Here is a 17,650-nt window from a genome sequence, read left to right as displayed (position 1 = left end):
ACTTATTATATCCGGCAATGTACACGTTTGTGTTTGTGTTAATGTATAATAATTTTTATGAGTGGAATTGTACCTCTTATATATAAAAATAATTTCTTTATGAGTGGAATTGTCCCTCTTGCAGCCCCAATTAGAAGATAGTACGAAACCCAACTAAAAATAAAATAAATGAACAGAGGAGTTTTGTCTGTTGAGAAATTTGAGAAGGCAAGGTAAAAGAAAGGAAATGTCGGAATTGCATTGCTTTGTCCACCTTTAAAAGCGCAAGAAATTCTTTTAATATGGACTCCACGCTGACTTTTCTCACTCACTTCGGTGCCTAAAAATTAAATAATAAAATTAAAATGCACAAGAAAAATTGATGAGTCCATATTATACCATATATTTTAAGGAAAACTAATGAAAATGGCTTGAAAACTTTGAGTTTTAATGATAAGGACAAAATAAAGGGTAAAGTGAATAGTACCAGGATTGACTTTTTAGTGTAAAAATGTGGTTTTTCGTTAAAGTGAACAGTACCGGGTGCTTTTCGTTAAAGTTCCCTATATTTTATCCTTATCTTAGTATTAATATATTAGGTATTTTGGTAGAATTTTGATACTTTGTTATATATTTTCAATATAGGATATTCGACTTCATTTGGAGCAAAAAGTGATCAAACGGATGAATTTTGGAGTGATTCCAATTGGAGGATGTTCGTGAGTTTTTCAAAATGATTGTATCAAAGTTTCAGATTTTTCTACCAAACCGTTTGACCGTGGCGATGAAATAAAGGCCAAGCGCGCAACTTTTCCAGATTGATGTTTCTTGATGTTTTGGGTAGGGGTGGATTTTTTTGCCAAATTGCCGTGCCAACCGAATTACCAACCGTGCCATACCGATTTTATGCCAAATTTTTTGTGCCAATCGGTAATGGTACGGTATTGTACCGTACCGAAATTTCTTGGTACGGTATTGGTAATGGATATCATTACCACGGTATTACCTTACCGTACCGAACATATAATATAATATATAATTTATAAATTATATAATATATAATTATATAACACATATTTATAATATTCTAATAATTTGATATGATGAAAGAGGCTCAACCTCGGTTCAAGATTCCAAATAGGAAGAAGATTGCAGCCAATGTGTGGGATTTATATGTGTTGGAGAAGTCTAAGTTATTTGAAGCAATGTATAATCAAAAGGTAAGTATCACAACCGATACTTGGACATCGGTACAAAACATTAACTACATGGTAGTTACCGCTCACTTCATGGATAGTGAATGAAAGTTGCACAAACGGATCATAAACTTCATAAAGATCACGGGTCATAAGGGAGAAGACATTAGGAAAGTTCTAGAGGTGTGTTTGAACCAATGGAGGATAGAGAAGAGCTTTAGCATGGGGGAAACTTCTATTTGTTTTGGTTCGTAACTTCTATTTGGATTGTAAGCTTAATTTTCATCATGAATCTTGATGCATCATTTGAATTATTGTGTGTGTGAATTGTAAATTATGAATAATAGATGAATTTAGGCTACAATGTATGAGATAAAGGTACAATAAAAAAAGTTTTGCCATTGAATTGGGTTAAAAAAGCAAAAACAATTTTTTTCCCAAAACAAAGTGGCAATTACCATTGCCATACCATGCCAACCGAACATTTGGCAATACCGAATTTCGGTATACCGAAAGTTTGGTATGGTAATGGTAATAGATTTTACCAAACCGAAAATTTGGTACGGTAATTGGTACGAGGGTTTTGGTACGGTAACCGTACGGAACCCACCCCTAGTTTTGGGTATTTGGAGGTCAAGATGGTATATTTTGAGGAAGATTCCTTCTGAGGATTTGTAGGGGACGTCTCCAGCTTTCAAAAGAAACCTTTTGGGACCAAATCAGAGTTGATTTGATTGGTCAAAAGTTTGAGTTTTTGAGAAGTTCGAATTTTAGTTTAAATGGGAAACCTTTTATTTTCTGTTTTATTATTTTATTATGTTTCCTAGTTTTATTCTAAGACTTTTTAGGGTTTTATTTTGTAGTAGTATAAATAAGACTTTTTAGCTGTTAGGGTTAGAAGGGAAGGAGAGGAGGAAACGCAAAAACGACCATGTCTATCCCTAGAAACTCCCTATCAAGCAATAAGACCAAGATTCCTTTTAGCCAAGTCAATACTGCTAAAGCTTAAGCCAAGGATACTAGGGTGGAGACCAAAGCACATGACGAATAATGTGAGCCTTACGAGGGATGAGTTGAAAAACTGATACAAATATCCAAACCTTAAAAGTATCTAAGAATAAACTTATCAACACGAGTGATCTCAATTTTTTTGTCAAAAGATTTAATTGACATTCAAAGGCGATATAAAGAAACTGGTCGATCTTTAAAATTAAATTTATTGCGTGCTTTCTAAATAGTAGTAATGATAAAAATCCCACAAAAATGAAGATGAAAATGGTAAATAAAAAACTAGTTTTGAGACAAATAATAGTCCACATGTCGAATATTTTCTTAAATATTGGGTTAAACTTCTATGACAACACAGTTGTGTCTCTTATATATACAAAGAGACTGAAGTAAAAATGTGATTCTATTTACCAATATAATAGGACATATTTATATTTGTAACCTATGAACAATCTTTATAAGTAGTTTTCTCGAAAACAAAATATAAAAGGACAAATTTCATTGCGTACTGGTTTACCCAAGGACACCATCTGTTGCACAAAGTATTTCGTAACGAAGCCTTTTCTTTGCCTCAACTTAGCGCGATGTTGTTGTGTCGTAACCTTAAAGTTGACGCGAAGATTGACTTTCGTCCCTTAAAGTTTGATGCGACGAATGCCTTTGCCTCAAGACATCTGTTGTCTTCGCCGCACAATTGTTTGCTTCTCAACCTTTACCCAAAAATTTGTGCGACAAACGCTTTGCGCGACAAATTGATATTCCTTGGGAAAATACTTTTTCTGTAGTAATGTATTCCTTCATGATTCCAAAGCACCATTAACAATGGCTGCAACAAACGCAACAAACTCATATTCAATACTCTGATGTTGAACTTACCACATATAGTGAGACTCTGAGACCACCGACTCACATATAGCATATTGCGAGATGATAAAAACTGTACCAAAGCGAGACTGCAAAACACAGACAACTCATATTGAGTTTTCTAATTGCTACAAACACAAACTTACTGAGAACGTCCACCAGTCTACCCCACCTCTACAATGCCGACTAGCCAACACCTCTGACAACTTCACCACTCCCTAAAGAAATCCACAACCACCTCGCATTAATCAAAGCAAGGCATGTTAGAATATGAGTATATGAGAATGTATGTTATAGTTGATTATTTGGATTAAAATTGGTGCATAGAAGTCTAATAGAAAAAGGCTTTGAATTGTTCAAGACCTTATAGGATTGAAATGCACGCTTGATTTTGGATTAAGACCTATTATTAGTGCAAGCATTAAATTTTGTAAGAGAGGAGAAAGTTTGCTATAGATGATTGGTGGTTCATTATCTTCAGTCCCTGCAAGGTAAAATGCACTATTTTGACGTCTTCTATAACTTCTTCTAGAGTGCTTCTACAGTTCAGTTTGATTCTTGTGTTTATCGAATTGTAGTTTTGATACTTGTATGATTGGTGGTTCATAAGCCTAATCTATTTGACTTAAATTCTTGATAAGTTTAGTCATACAAGAAACCAAGCAATAAAAGACATATCCACCATTAACCCAAACCAGATGAGGTAGGAAAAACATTGCCAAAAGGAAACAACAAAGAGTCTAAGATTTTGGTTGGATCTACTAGTATGACCGCCAGACCAGATATTTTACAAATCTTGAGACAAAATCCAAAGAAAAAAAAAAAAAAAAAAAAAAAAACCCTTTGTGTAAATAAGAATATATGCTCAGTTATTTTTATTGGTTACTTAATCAGCTCCTAAATTTGTTGCATATCTCCCTTGGGTAGATTAAGCATGAAATTAGTATTACATGCGCTTGCTCGGTGGGATCATCTGTAGGCTGGAGTACAGGAGGTTTACTGAGAGGAAATAGACTGTTGGTCCATGGACAGCAAAACCCTTATCCTATAGGATAGGTATCAGCCAAACTATTGCATTTCACGTTCACTCTATCTCATTTTCTTAGTATAAAGTAGCACAAAATATAATTTGCAATGAAAATAAATGACAATTATAGGGAAATGGGGGGTTCTAATGACGTGTAAAATAGTGCGTGTATTGTAAACGCAGAAAAGTATATGTTGGGAATTCTCCTTCAATTAGTCGACATGATATCATGCTCACGACACACCGAAAAACATATTGGGAGACTTTGGAAGCAAACAAAAGACAAATTGAATCAGACTTGTAGGCAATAATTGGGACTTTTCCTTCAACATGATTAAGACTATGAGGACTTGTTTATTTGGTCGGTTCGGTCATGTTGCTTTCTTCCCTTATACTAGTCTCAATCCTCGCATTTGCAGGCCGCCGCCAAGTACTCAGATTCACACACACAGTCTAGTTCAATATATATTTATAAAAACTGTGGTCATAAATCATGCACCATTTCCATATCAGATAAGTACTAATAAGATTAGCTGTGTTTGTTTTGAGGAAACTTCTGTGCATTGGGTCGATTTTGACTAGACAAGGATTGTCTGCCCTCCACTTCCGGTGCCCTTCCCGGGCCCTCCTATTTGGGTCGATTTTGACTAGACAAGGATTTGTCTTATTATATCTATAAAAAATAATATAAAATGTTGACGTGGCTTAACCGTGACAACACAAAATAGGAAGGCACGGAAAAGGCACTGGAAGTGGAGGGCAGACAATCTTTGTCCATTTCGACTATTATGGCCACCAAGTACGTACCTACATATTTACGTATACTTTAATTGGCTATCCTAGAAAATGTGATATTTGGAGGAGGCCAGCAAAGGAGAGTCAATCATGATGAAGGAAAAGTCACAAAATGTGACCAGCTATTCATTTCGGCTTTTGCTTGCTTCCAAAGTCTCCTATTTATTTTTCGGCGTTTGTCGTGACCCATGATTCCATGTGGGCTAATTGAAGGAGGAAGTCCAACAAAACAACTCCAGCCATCCAAATCAGGAGGGCTATTCGGTGGGTCCAACCGTCCAACCCCCCTAAACCAAGTAATCGGGCCATTCTCGCCCGCCTGTACACTTAAAGCGATATGACGTCAGGCTGACGCGTAAAGGTGACTTCAGCATGACGTTAGTCACGGAAGATGTCGTCTTCACAACCACTTTCCCCTTTCTGCAAAATCCCCAAAACCCAATCCTTATAAAAAAAATTAAAAATTAAAAAAAAAACCAAATAATTACAATCACAGAACCCAATTCATTTTCATAATTTCTGCTAAAAAATAAAACAACGGAATTATCATACATCGTGAGAATCGTGGGCAGGGGATTGGCCTCCTGCGTAGCTTTCCCAAAACCAGCTTGAACATTGCTTCTTCTATCGGCTCCCAGAATAAGAAAAACAACCAACTTTAAAAACCCTGCAACCAAATCGAACATTTTCTTCGATCAGTTTCCAGATCACAGGTGATCTCTGTGATGAAGGTTGGACTGGTAAAGAGCAAGGACGGATAAAATGAGGGAGGAGAGGAAGAGGTTTCGCAAGATGGACCGAGAAAAAAGATAACGCCAAAAAATTTGTGGATGGGTCCGGGTTCTTTAAACCTTTATTAATTTTCTAACGTAAATCTAAACAACCTACTAATAAAATTATGTTTATCAATCAAAACTCCATGAAATTATTATTCTAACCCTCTCATCCAAACTTAGCAAAATAAAAAGACATGGCAATTTAGTAATTACATATCACTGAAATTTTTAGTTTTTTACATGAACCTCACAGCTGGATAAAAGTAACATATCCTATTTAAAAAAAAAGAGCTTTATATCTAGAGAAAAAAACTTTTATTATATTTCAAGGAACTCCACTAGTTTTTAAACATACCAAGGAAAGACAAAAACACAAAAACAACTAAAGCACAATGCAATAACATGGAAACAATGTTTTAAAATATCAGTCATACCCCTAAGATTTTAGGGTTGTTAATACAACTCAACCCTCACAGTTCCAACAAAATCAATATGTGCCCTAATCTCAACTCATCATTGATTATTTCTACATAATCAGTTTTGAAATTATATGCAAAATCAGTTTGTATCCTTTATTACTATAATCAATTTAATCTGTCCTCAATCATTTTTGCAGAATCAGTTCAACTCGTCCTCAACTATTTGTGATAAAACATCTTTTTATTAATAATCATGATACATGTCTATCAGGCCCTCCCTCGGGTACTAATACTGTATGGATATTGTATATGTAACCTGACTAAATTATTGTCAGCTGAATAAATAACCACACACACGCACAAATTGACATATGCCAGCGAGAGAAGATAATGACATGATTGGTCGAATCTCTAAATCTAATGTGGAACAAATTGATACCCTTTCGTCACTTAGTATTACGATCTAGTAGTATTTCTCTTCACTTGTAAATAAGAGGTTTTAAGTTCGATTCTCGCGAAAGACGAATTTGAACTACATTATTGTTAATCCATTGTGAGGCTGGACCTCCATTTTTCCTTAGTGTAGATAATATCATTTGTTCAAAAAAAAAAGAAAGAAGGAAACTAATGAAAATAGTTTGAAAATTTTGAGTTTTAACGATAAGGACAAAATAAAGGGTAAAGTAAATAGTATCAAGATTCACTTTTTAGTGTAAAAAATGTTATTTTTCGTTAAAGTGAACAGTACCGGGAGCTTTTCGTTATAATTCCCAAAAAAAAAATGATACCATTTCTACATGTAACAGTCATGAATTTAAGAACTAGAAAGGAAAAAAAAGAAAGAAGGGAGAACCAGAATTTAGAACTGAACTTGCTTTAATTGAGTAGTGCTATTATTGGAATGCCAATTGTGACTCGTGAACTATGTTCCAAATGGGTTGACTTTAACTCTAATGACTGCGGCAATTGTATCGAACCATCGTCCGAGAACAGGTGGAGGGGAAATTAGTTTCCGTATGCTTGTAGCTCTCTATAAATACCATACAAATTATATGCTTGATCCGCAAGACAAAACAAAAGCAAAAAACAAGTGTGTGTACCTAAGTACTGTTAGTGTGTGAGTATCTAAAAACACAATATCGCATGGATTCTCAAGAAATTTTGGTTAAGAATCTGGTAATGAAAGTTAAACAAGAATTGTTTTCACCGGATGTTGATCTTGTTTCTCTTGTTCTTCCTTCTCCTTACGACATTGCGTGGCTGTCGATGATTTCGAATCCTCACCGAGGATCAGATGAACCCTTGTTCAAAGGATGCTTGGACTGGGTGCTCCAACACCAAACCACACGAGGCTTTTGGGGAGATGATGACCATGTTCCAACCATAGAGTCCCTCACTTCAACTCTTGCTTGCATTGTTGCACTTGCCACATGGGATGTTGGCCATGATGCCATTCAGAAAGGTACGTAAAAAAAAAGTAAATGATCAAATTTCGCAAACCCCGAAAAAAATTACTGTCGGAAATACCCGTTTATGCATTTGGAATAATTGGTTGTTGCAATTTTTTCTTATGTTTATTGTTTAGGGCTAGCATTCATCCATGCAACCACAGAGAAGCTACTGGAAGAGCAAAATAATTCTTTTCTTGAGTGGTTTGTGATTGTTTTCCCAGCAATGGTGGAACTTGCAGAGAGCAAAGGACTGCATGTTCATTTTTCTCATGGTTCAACAGCGTTGGTAGAACAAGTCTTCCAAAAGAGACAACAAATATTCCAAATGCATAGGTATATATAATTTTTAGTTTTTATAATTTATTTAGAAATAATGAGAAAATACAAGAAAGAAATTAGGGATGAATAAGGATAGAGGATTGGTGGCCGGTAGAACATGGAAGAAAAACACATTAAATGATACACAACATAAAAACTAAAAACTGAAAACAATTTTATCGTAGATTTTCTTTTTAATTTTTGTTTTCATTTTCTATCGCATTACATGTGCATTTCTCCCTCCTCCCACACTACTCAAGCTTATTGAATCTAGTTTTTGTCGAAATATTTATCAAATCGACCGTAGTTAAGTATTTAATCTAGATTTTGTTGGAGCAGGTTGGTGCATAGTGGTAATCAGCAACAGTACTATTCACCAGAACTCATGCAATACCTGGAAGCTTTGCCTGCTGAAGCATATGATATTAACCTCAATGAGACTCTACTATTATGCCAAAGTGAGGAAGATGGGCTGTTAATCCAATCCCCATCAGCTATTGCATATGCTTTTATGAAGACAGGACGCAAGGAGTTTTTGTCCAAATTGAATTCTATTGTCCAAAAATGCGGGTTCTCAGGTACGTAGGACATGCATGCATTTCAACTCCATCTATTGCCCAAAATTTCCAAATAATGTTTATGTTTTGTTTTTTTCTTCCTATGATGTGATTGCTGGTCTACGATGCGTAGTCTGCTGTCACCTGTACAAATGTCATCAGATTTAACCGTACTGAGGTGATTATGAAAAAAAATGGTTATTAAAAAAAGCTGAGAGTTTTTTTATATTTGGTAAACATTCAGCTTCAGTTTTTTTTCACAGTTTTGGGTGAAAAAAAGCCAAAAACACAAGCTGCAAAACCCAGCTTTGAAAAACCAGTTTTTTTTCACATCTGTTTTACATAAAAGTTTATCAAACACTATAATACTGCTTTTTTTTTTTTTTTATCAAAAGTACTTTTACAAAAAAGTTTACCAAACACTCTGATGTTTTATTTCACAGCTGCTTATTCTCACAGTATAGCAGAAGCAGCTTTTTTTCAAAGCACAACAATACCAAACCAGCCCTATATATACACACATACGAGATATGTCTGAGTATGCTATATTATTCTTTCAACTGTTAAACTGTTACTGAAAATATAAAAATAAAGATCTAACGTTTAAAAATTGAAGTTATCGTACACTTGGTAGCATTGTCGAATTTTTCATATACACTGTACCAAAAAAAAAATCATTAAATCATAAAATAACCAAGCAAGTGGATTGTAACTTAGTTGGTTAAGGGACGTTTGTCCTTGCACCCAAAGTCTCGTGTTTGAATACCCCTCCCCATATTTACAAATAAAGTAGATTATTTTAGCATCTATGAAAAAATGACTAATTAACCACATGAAATTAAAGAGTAAGACAACTCTGTTATACATGTACAGTTCCTGCGATCTACCCCATGGATGAAAACCTTCTAAGGGTTTGTCTTGTTAATCGTACTGAGAGGCTGGGACTGGCAGAGCATTTCATGGCAGAGATAACAACTATGCTGGGACAAGTTTACAGGTGACGACCTAATATTCATCATTAAGCAATATACGCACACGATTAACTGGTTAATTAATCAATTTTTTTTTTTTTTTTAAAAAACAGAAGTTACATCAGTTGCGAAGAGCCAAAGAGCAAGGAAAAGCATGCCATGCCACTTCAACTATATAAAGATTCACTTGCGTTTCGACTTCTCAGACTTCACGGTTATACAGTATCTCCTCGTAAGGATCAATTAATGCTTAATTGCTGTTATGTACATGCTTTCAGATTATAATATTTGTGATGACTTGAAACTTGGTTTTTTCTAGTCTCGTTATGATGTTGTAACTCTGTTGTGACACTCTAGGCATACGTTGTATAATTTTGTATATATCATATCATTTATCAATAAAAAAAATCAGTTTATTTATTAATTTACATACCAAAATTTGTTAATATTTGCAGGGAAGTTCTGCTGGTTCCTTCATGACGAAGATATGATGGTGTACATAGAAGAGCACCATGAAATTTTTCTGAGTGCCATGTATAATGTATACAGGGCGACTGATGTGACCTTTACAGGAGAAAGTGAGCTTGAGGATGTTAAGGAATTCTCTAAAAGAATACTAGAAAAGGAAACAATAAAAGATTCTAAGAATCTGGTCGGGCCTTCTAGTATGAATGGCTTGCAAGACCAGGTATACATATTCAGAATAAATATAATAAAAATTGCAATAAGAAAATATATTCAATCATTATAATTAGTTATTTAATGATAATGATCATCTCCTGATTAATTTTGTTGCATATCTCCCTTGAGTAGATTACGCATGAAATTAGTATTCCATGGCTTGCTCGGTTGGATCATCTGGAGCACAGGAAGTTCATTGAGACGAAATTAGAGCCTGCTGGTCCATGGATAGGAAAGGGTTTATCCTGCAGGTAATTAAATTAATACTAATTAATTGAATAGATTAAGGCAGTCAAATCTCGGATTAAGCAGTTTAATTCATTAATACCTTGCAGATTATCATGTCAAAGCAATGCCATGCTGCTACAACTTGCTATGGAGAACTATACACTACGGCAGTCCATATTCAGAAATGAATTAAAGGAGTTAGAAAGGTTCGTACTCACTGTCTACACTTTCACTAAAGAATTTCCATTTTTTTTTAATTTTAATACTGAAATTAGTTAACCATGAAAACCTTTTTCTTTTTCCGTTGTGGATGAAAAATTAATCATGCAGGTGGTCAAAGGACACTGGTGTTGTTGACATGGGGTTTGCTAGACAGAAAACCGCGTACTGTTATTTTGCAGTTGCTTCAACAGCATCACATTCTTCCCTGTCATATGTACGGTCCGCACTTGTGAAAGCCGCAGTCCTTGTTACAGTTGCTGATGACTTTTTTGACAAGGAAGGTTCGATGAATGAATTGGAAGCTCTTGTCAAGGCCGTCGAGAGGTACAATATATTAATGTATGATTATTGTGTGCATGGGTTATGTGTTGAATTTCACATGCATGTTCTAAGACGGAAATATATAATCCACGTATAGAAATTTAAAGTAACTCTTGTTATTATTTTAACTAATTAAATCTGTACATCGTACAGATGGCAGGAAAAAGGACTAGAAGGACATGGAAAAACTATATTCACGTCTCTAAAAGATTTTGTTGATGACATTTCTTGGCAATTCTTCAAACAAAATGGATATGACATAAAGAGTTATATTCAGGATCTAGTAAGATTTTTGGTAAAAAAATTTAGTTGAAATAATTGTAAAAAAAAAAAAAAGTGTTACTTATTCTTCTTTTTACTTTTTGCCGAATGAATTTAGTGGCATCAAGCATTTGTAAGCTGGTTAAAGGAAACAGAATGGAGCAGAAATGGGCATCCCTTGTCAATTGTTGAGTACCTCCAAGTAGCCACAAGCTCCATTGCTTCACAGACTATTATTCTTACAGCTGCTCTTCTACTTGATACACCTCCGGGATTAGAGATCCTAAAGTCCCCTCAAAGTCATCCACTTACAAATTCACTTATGCTTTTGACACGGCTTTTGAACGAAATTCAAAGCTATCAGGTATAGGAAGAGATATTTTTTATTGTAACCGTCACACTGCCATATAATATTATTAATGTACCTATTATAATAGTGGTAAACGACTAGATTGTTATATTAGGGAGCCAGAGTATATCTTTATAAAACATGCTTTGAAAAAAAAATCCGCGTAAATAGATTAATGATAACTTCACGTAGTGGTGGGATAATTAAACTGAAATATCTCTCGAAAGAGAAATTCATAATGACCACGTTCTTGATTAGTTGTCACCATGTTAATTAGTATAATCTTAAATAATTGAGAAAACTGAATTTAATGATTTCATTGCAGAGGGAGCAAGAGGAGGGGAAGCCAAACCTTGTTCTGCTACACATGAAGGGAAATCCCAATTTGGGGGCTGAAGAATCAATTGGGATTATACAGAAGGTATTGGATGAAAAGAAGAAAGAGTTTCTAGAACAGGCTCTGGTGAATAATGGCATCAATGGGGATGATATGCCAAAGGCATGCAAAAAACTCCATCTCTCCTGCCTCAAAGCCTTTCATATGTTTTTCAATTCTACAAATGCATATGACTCCCCAACAGAATTGCTTGCGGACATCAACAAAGCGATGTATGATCCTTTGAGGATGGATGCACAAGGAATATTAAAGAAGGATAAACCTAAAAGCTTGGCTAGCTATGGAAAATCCCAGACTACTTGTGTTGTGAAAGTCCAAGGGAACTTAAGGAAAGAATTTGTGGCCAAACCTTACTTTGGATATGAGGTCTTGTCACTTAAGCTGAGAAAACCAACTATTTTACGAGATTTCGGAATTTCAAGGTTTGCATCTATTCCGGCTACTGGGGTTAACAGTCTTCCTTTAGCTTCGTGCACTCGTCATGTTAGTGCAGAAATAAATTATAAATTATTTACTTTGTAAAGCAGATGAATAAAAAGATGAGAGTGAAAAAGGCTAGTTAGTCACCTTAGAGTGAATTTCACGTTGATAAGAGGGGATAGACTTTGAATGAGCTTATAAATAAGTTAGATTACTCTCAGTCTCCATGTTGCCAATTAGTTTTATGGTGAAGCTTATTATATCTGGCAAACATGGTTTTGTTGATGTATAATAATGTTTATGAGTGGAATTGTACCTCTTATATATAAAAAAAAAATTAAAAAAAAAATTTCTTTAGAGTGGAATTCCAACGAGTATTGTACATATTATTTTGCTTGCTTCCCCTTTTTGCTAGCAAACTATTATTGGTATTCTAAAAATTCAATGGTGCACTCTTCTTAAGATTATTTTTGCATTTTAAGTGTAGAAAGTTAATTTAGAGTGCACAATTAGATTATTGGAATACCTATAACAATTCCCTAAAAGTAAATCAATTAGGAAGATAACTTTTAACATATTTTTAAATCTTGTTTTACATACCAACCAGATTTCATCTTAAATGAAGGCTGTCTAGGTAGATATATAATAAAGGAACTTTAACGAAAAGCTCCCGGTATTGTTTATTTTAACGAAAAACCACATTTTTACACTAAAAAGTCAATCATGATACTATTCATTTTACCATTTATTTTGTCCTTATAGTTAAAACTCAAAATTTTCAAACTTTTTTCATTAGTTTTCCTATATAATAAAGCACCTTAAAGCCTGATTTTGTTATTAATAAAGCACCTTAAAGCACCTTTGCCCACTCAATATATTTAACGAGTAATCTAATCAGGGTTTAAGTTTCACAAGCAAAAGATTGCTCAACATATAATTTCTTCGAATTTCCATATGCTAAGAGGTTGTAAACAGAATGTATAAAAGGGATTTTCCCTCTCTTGTAATGTACTGTTGCATTTTCTGAGAAATACAAGTTGTCTTCTATTTGAAGTTTCTTCTTTTTGATCGTCTGCATTTCTTCTTTCTGTAATATTGGTCTTACTGTTAATATGGTATCTCAGAGCCACTTTGCTTGCGTGATGGATTCTTGGTGATTTTTTTTTTTTCCGCTATGGTGTTCTTCGAGGTTTGGTGGTCTCTCTCCTCGACTTCAGTCATCTGGTAAATTGTAAATTTTGGGAATTTTTTTTTCGGATCTTGTTTCTTTGTTCAAGATTATAGTAGTAGCTTGTCTGAATTCAAGGCCGATGCCCAGACAGCTTGATTGATTAGATCATTTCAGATTGTATGCTATTGAAGCGTTCTTGAAGGCTGATGCCAATTCACATGATTTCTGTGATGAATTAAGGTCGATAACCAGTTGTTCATCCAGTATTGTTAGTTGATTGTTCTTCTTTGTGAAATTTTGGACGCGAAATTTGAGTTTTACATCTGGGTTTTTCTCCTAAGTCGGTGATTTTTTCCGATTTCATCTTCTTGGTTTGTGGTTGTGATTCTTGATTGATATTGTTGCTACGTAATCATGTCTGAGTCAGTGAAGCTTGAGAATCTTTTAGGGATGTTAACAATCAAGTTGAATGATGATAATTTCATTAAGTGGAATTTTCAGTTTTGCTCAGTGCTTCGTGGATATGATCTCTTTGATCATTTCACTGGTGAATTTGTGTGCCCTCCTAAATATGTGCTTAATTTTGACATGGGGGTTACTAAAGAAATTAGCACTACTTATAAAACGCTATGAGTGCTACAGATGGTCTAAAGAGAGGAATGGAAATGATTGACACTGGAGCTCCTCAGTGTTCCAGTCGGTGGAGCGACTCTAGGACGAATTTTCAACATGCTTGGAGAGCCGGTTGATAATTTAGGTCCTATAGATACTCGCATAACATCTCCTATTCATACATTTGCGCTTGCCTTTATACAGTAAGATACAAAATTATCTATTTTTGAAACAGGAATTAAAGTAGTAGGCCTTTTGGGTTAAGACAGATATGCCATTGCTTAGTCTTCTTATTGCTACACTTAGTGATGATGCTATTGAGCATGTGGTTGGGTGTAAGACTTCTCATGAAGTTTGGGCTGCTTTGCAAAATAGATATATGTCTATTTCTAGTGCTAGTGTTAATCAGTTAATGGCAGAGTTACATATCATTCAGAAAGGTGGTGATAATGTGGATAAATACTAGTTAAGGTTGAAGGTTATTAAAGACAAACTTACTGCTGCTGGTGAAAAGATCATATATAATGATGTTGTTATAGCAGCTTTCACAGGATTACCAGCCGATTTTGATATGATTTGAACTTTTATTCTTGCCAGAGACACACCTATTACTTTGAAAGAATTCTGAGCTCAATTGTTACGGGTAGAGAAGAATCTTGAAACTATGATGCAATCTCTTGTTCATAGTATGGCTGCTATGTATACTAATCCTGGTTTATCTGCATCTAGTGTTGTGTCAACTGCTTTTGCATCTTTTCCAAGCTCAAGGGTTGCTTAATTATGCTTCATTTCTCCAGAATTTTGGTTTTGGGTTTGTTGCTCCTAGACCATCTAATATGGGGTTTTCTCAAGCTCCAGTCTTTTCACAGAATAATTCTTCTTCTTTTTTTGGTTTTACATCTCCTGGAAATCAGTTTAATGGACAAGGGCATAACAGTTTTGGTGGTCAAGGACAAAATAACTACAATGGGCAAGGGAATTGATGTTTTGGTAATAATAATGGATATAGAGGCAAGGGTTATAGTGGTTATAAATCCAAGTTTAATGGTCCTAAAAATGGTAACTTTTGGTCTGGCAACACATCTAATAGAAAAAGATTGTTCTTGAATGTCAAATTTGCATGAGGAAAGGCCATACTGTAGTCACTTAAATATATAGATCTGATAACACTCAAGTGGTTCAAAAATGTCAAATTTGTGGTAAAAATGGACATATTGCTATTGATTGCAGGCATCGAGGCAATTATGCCTATTAAGATGTTTCTTCTCAATTCGTGCATCCTAATTCTATGTCTCATGCTTTCTTTCCTCGTAATGGTGGATTTCAAGGCTTTTCTCCTTCTCAAGAGTATTTTAGTAGCATTGCTCCTTCATTTCTACATCAGGGTCAGTCCTTTACAAGTGTTCCAGATTTTTCTGGAGTTCAAGGGTCTCCTGTTTCTTCCTCTATGACAGCTTTAACTGCACAACCTTCTCCTAAGGGTGAGTCTTGGATAGTGGATACATGTGCTTCTCATCATATGAGCCCTGATATCACACTCTTAAATTCTAATGTTCTTTATAATGGTGATAAGAAGATCATTGTTGGAAGTGGTGAAGGCCTGACTGTTCAGAATGGTCATGGCACATTACAATCTCACTCTCACTCCTTATCTTCGAAATATTTTGCATGTTCCAATGTTAACTATGAATCTTCTTTCAGTGAAATAACTGTGCAAAGATAACAATAGTTGGTTTATCTGTGATGATTTCCTATTCTTTGTGCAGGACAAGGAAACATGGGTGATACTTTACAAAGGAAAGAGTAGCCAAAATGAGTTGTTTAGGATTCCTGTACATGTGTTTCCAACTTTACTTCCTCAAGGTGATTCTACTGCTGCTGCATTCTTGGGAAAAGCTGTCAAGACTTCTTTATGGCGTCACAGGTTTGGCCATCCTTCAAATGAGATTTTGGAAGCTATGCTCGGGGATTCTAATGTGTCCGTCTCTAGTGATGTAAATGTTCATGTCTGTTCACACTGTCTTAGTGGCAAAATGAGTAAATTGCCCTTTTCAGGGAAGTTAGATAGGGTTGATATTCATTTTCATAAAATCCATACTGATGTGTGGGGTCCTTCACCAGTTGTATCAGTTGAGGGATTCAGATGTTATGTGTCTTTTGTTGATGAAGCAACAAGATTTGTAGAGGTATTTCCTTTAATGAATAACTCTGAAGTTTTTGGTACTTTTGTAAGATTCTGTGCTTATGTGGACAATCAGTTTAATACAAAGATAAAGGTATTACAATCTGATGGTGATGGTGAATTCTTAAGTAATACTTTCAAGGATTATCTTGCTACTCATGGGATATTGCATTTTATACCTGGTTCTTATACACCTCAACAAAATGGCTTGGTGGAAAGGAAACACAAGCATATTGTTGAAAATGCTATCACTATGTTGAATGTTGCAAAACTTCCTTTTAAATTTTGGTACCATGCAGTTACACATGTTGTATTTCTGATTAATAGAATGCAAACTAAAATTTTGAAAATGCAATCAGAGTTTGGAAAACTGTTTGATAAGAAACCTGATTTGTCTTCTATGAAAGTATTTGGTTCTACTATTTACCCTTATCTCAAGCCTTATACTGGGACACAAGCTTCAACCTAGATCAACTCAATGGTTTTCTTGGGTTATTGCTTTGGTTACAAAGGGGCAGTTTGTTATAATCCCCATTACAAATAAAATAGTGATATCAAGGCATGTCATACATGATGAAAGTTGTTTCCCTTTTGACATTGGTCATTCATCTTCAACATGTCCACAGTCAGATTCAGTTCAAACTTCCAATGTATCTACGAGACATGTTGTTTCCCTTTTGACATTGGTCATTCACCTACAAATCGAGATGCATCCCCTACTAGCATTTATTCCCGAGACTCTAATGTGCCAAATCATGCACATGATCCTAATCTAGATGATGTTGCTTCCAGTTCTAATGGTACTCTTTCCAATCCCTATGTGTTGCCTGTCCTTTCTTTAAGACAATTGGAAGCTGTTTTGCCATTTACTACATCTTCAGTATCCACTGCTTCAGTACAAGCAGATGTTCTTCAGGGTATTCAAACAGGGCTTAAAATTGGAACCATCACTAGAAAGGATTACACTGCACTTGCAACAGTTTTTCCTCAAGTTCAAACTTTGAAATTACATGATTATACTCATTTTTTTGGAGGATTTACCTTTGTTGCTGATATTACAGATTCTTCTAAACCCTCTAACTTCAGGGTTGCTTCTCAAATTCCTTATTGGCAACAAACCATGCAAAAGGAGTATGATGCTTTGCAAGCTCAAAATGATCAAGATTCCTTTTAGCCAGCCCTTAATATCAAGCTTAAGTCAATTAAGGATACCAGGGTGGAGACCAATGCACATGACGAATAAAGTGAACCTTACGAGGGATGAGTTGGATACCTAAAGAAAAAATGATACAAATATCCGAACCTTAAGAGTATCTAAGAATAAACTTACCAAGATGAGTGATCCCAAATTTTTTTTGACAAAACATTTAATTGACATTCAAAGGCAATGTAGAGGAACTGTTCAATCCTTGAAACTAAACTTATTGTGTGCTTTCCAAATAGTA

The 17,650-nt window shown here is 35.0% G+C and overlaps 1 protein-coding gene and 1 long non-coding RNA gene across 3 annotated transcripts; both read left to right on the top strand.

Annotated features, from left to right (window-relative positions):
* Positions 1-7,152: 7,152 nt before the first annotated feature.
* LOC103417148 (S-linalool synthase-like) lies at positions 7,153-12,457 on the top strand. Its single transcript, XM_070816295.1, has 12 exons — positions 7,153-7,526; positions 7,650-7,848; positions 8,173-8,411; positions 9,264-9,387; positions 9,475-9,593; positions 9,817-10,049; positions 10,175-10,293; positions 10,378-10,476; positions 10,601-10,816; positions 10,967-11,096; positions 11,193-11,438; positions 11,749-12,457. Exons 1-12 carry the CDS (start codon positions 7,208-7,210, stop codon positions 12,340-12,342), a joined length of 2,637 nt encoding a protein of 878 aa, XP_070672396.1. The 5' UTR covers positions 7,153-7,207; the 3' UTR covers positions 12,343-12,457.
* A 788-nt stretch (positions 12,458-13,245) lies between these two features.
* On the top strand, positions 13,246-16,246 carry LOC114822412 (uncharacterized). 2 transcript variants are annotated; one of them, XR_011578186.1, is made up of 3 exons: positions 13,246-13,464; positions 15,254-15,504; positions 15,790-16,246. It is a non-coding gene; the product is annotated as an uncharacterized lncRNA (long non-coding RNA). The 2 variants fall into 2 exon arrangements; XR_011578185.1 differs by lacking the exon at positions 13,246-13,464 and having other exon boundaries at positions 15,192-15,504.
* Positions 16,247-17,650: the final 1,404 nt, after the last annotated feature.

The sequence above is a fragment of the Malus domestica genome, chromosome 17 (assembly GCF_042453785.1).
Source record: "Malus domestica chromosome 17, GDT2T_hap1".
Taxonomy (NCBI): Eukaryota; Viridiplantae; Streptophyta; class Magnoliopsida; order Rosales; family Rosaceae; genus Malus; species Malus domestica.
This window is presented reverse-complemented; position numbering and strand designations above follow the sequence as displayed.

Bases quoted from the DNA above. Each gene is read 5' to 3' on its own strand.
- LOC103417148 (XM_070816295.1), top strand. From the start codon at position 7,208: ATGGATTCTCAAGAAATTTTGGTTAAGAATCTGGTAATGAAAGTTAAA. The intron at 10,294-10,377 runs GTAATTAAATTA...AATACCTTGCAG, and splicing joins GGAAAGGGTTTATCCTGCAG to ATTATCATGTCAAAGCAATG. The intron at 10,477-10,600 runs GTTCGTACTCAC...TTAATCATGCAG, and splicing joins GAATTAAAGGAGTTAGAAAG to GTGGTCAAAGGACACTGGTG.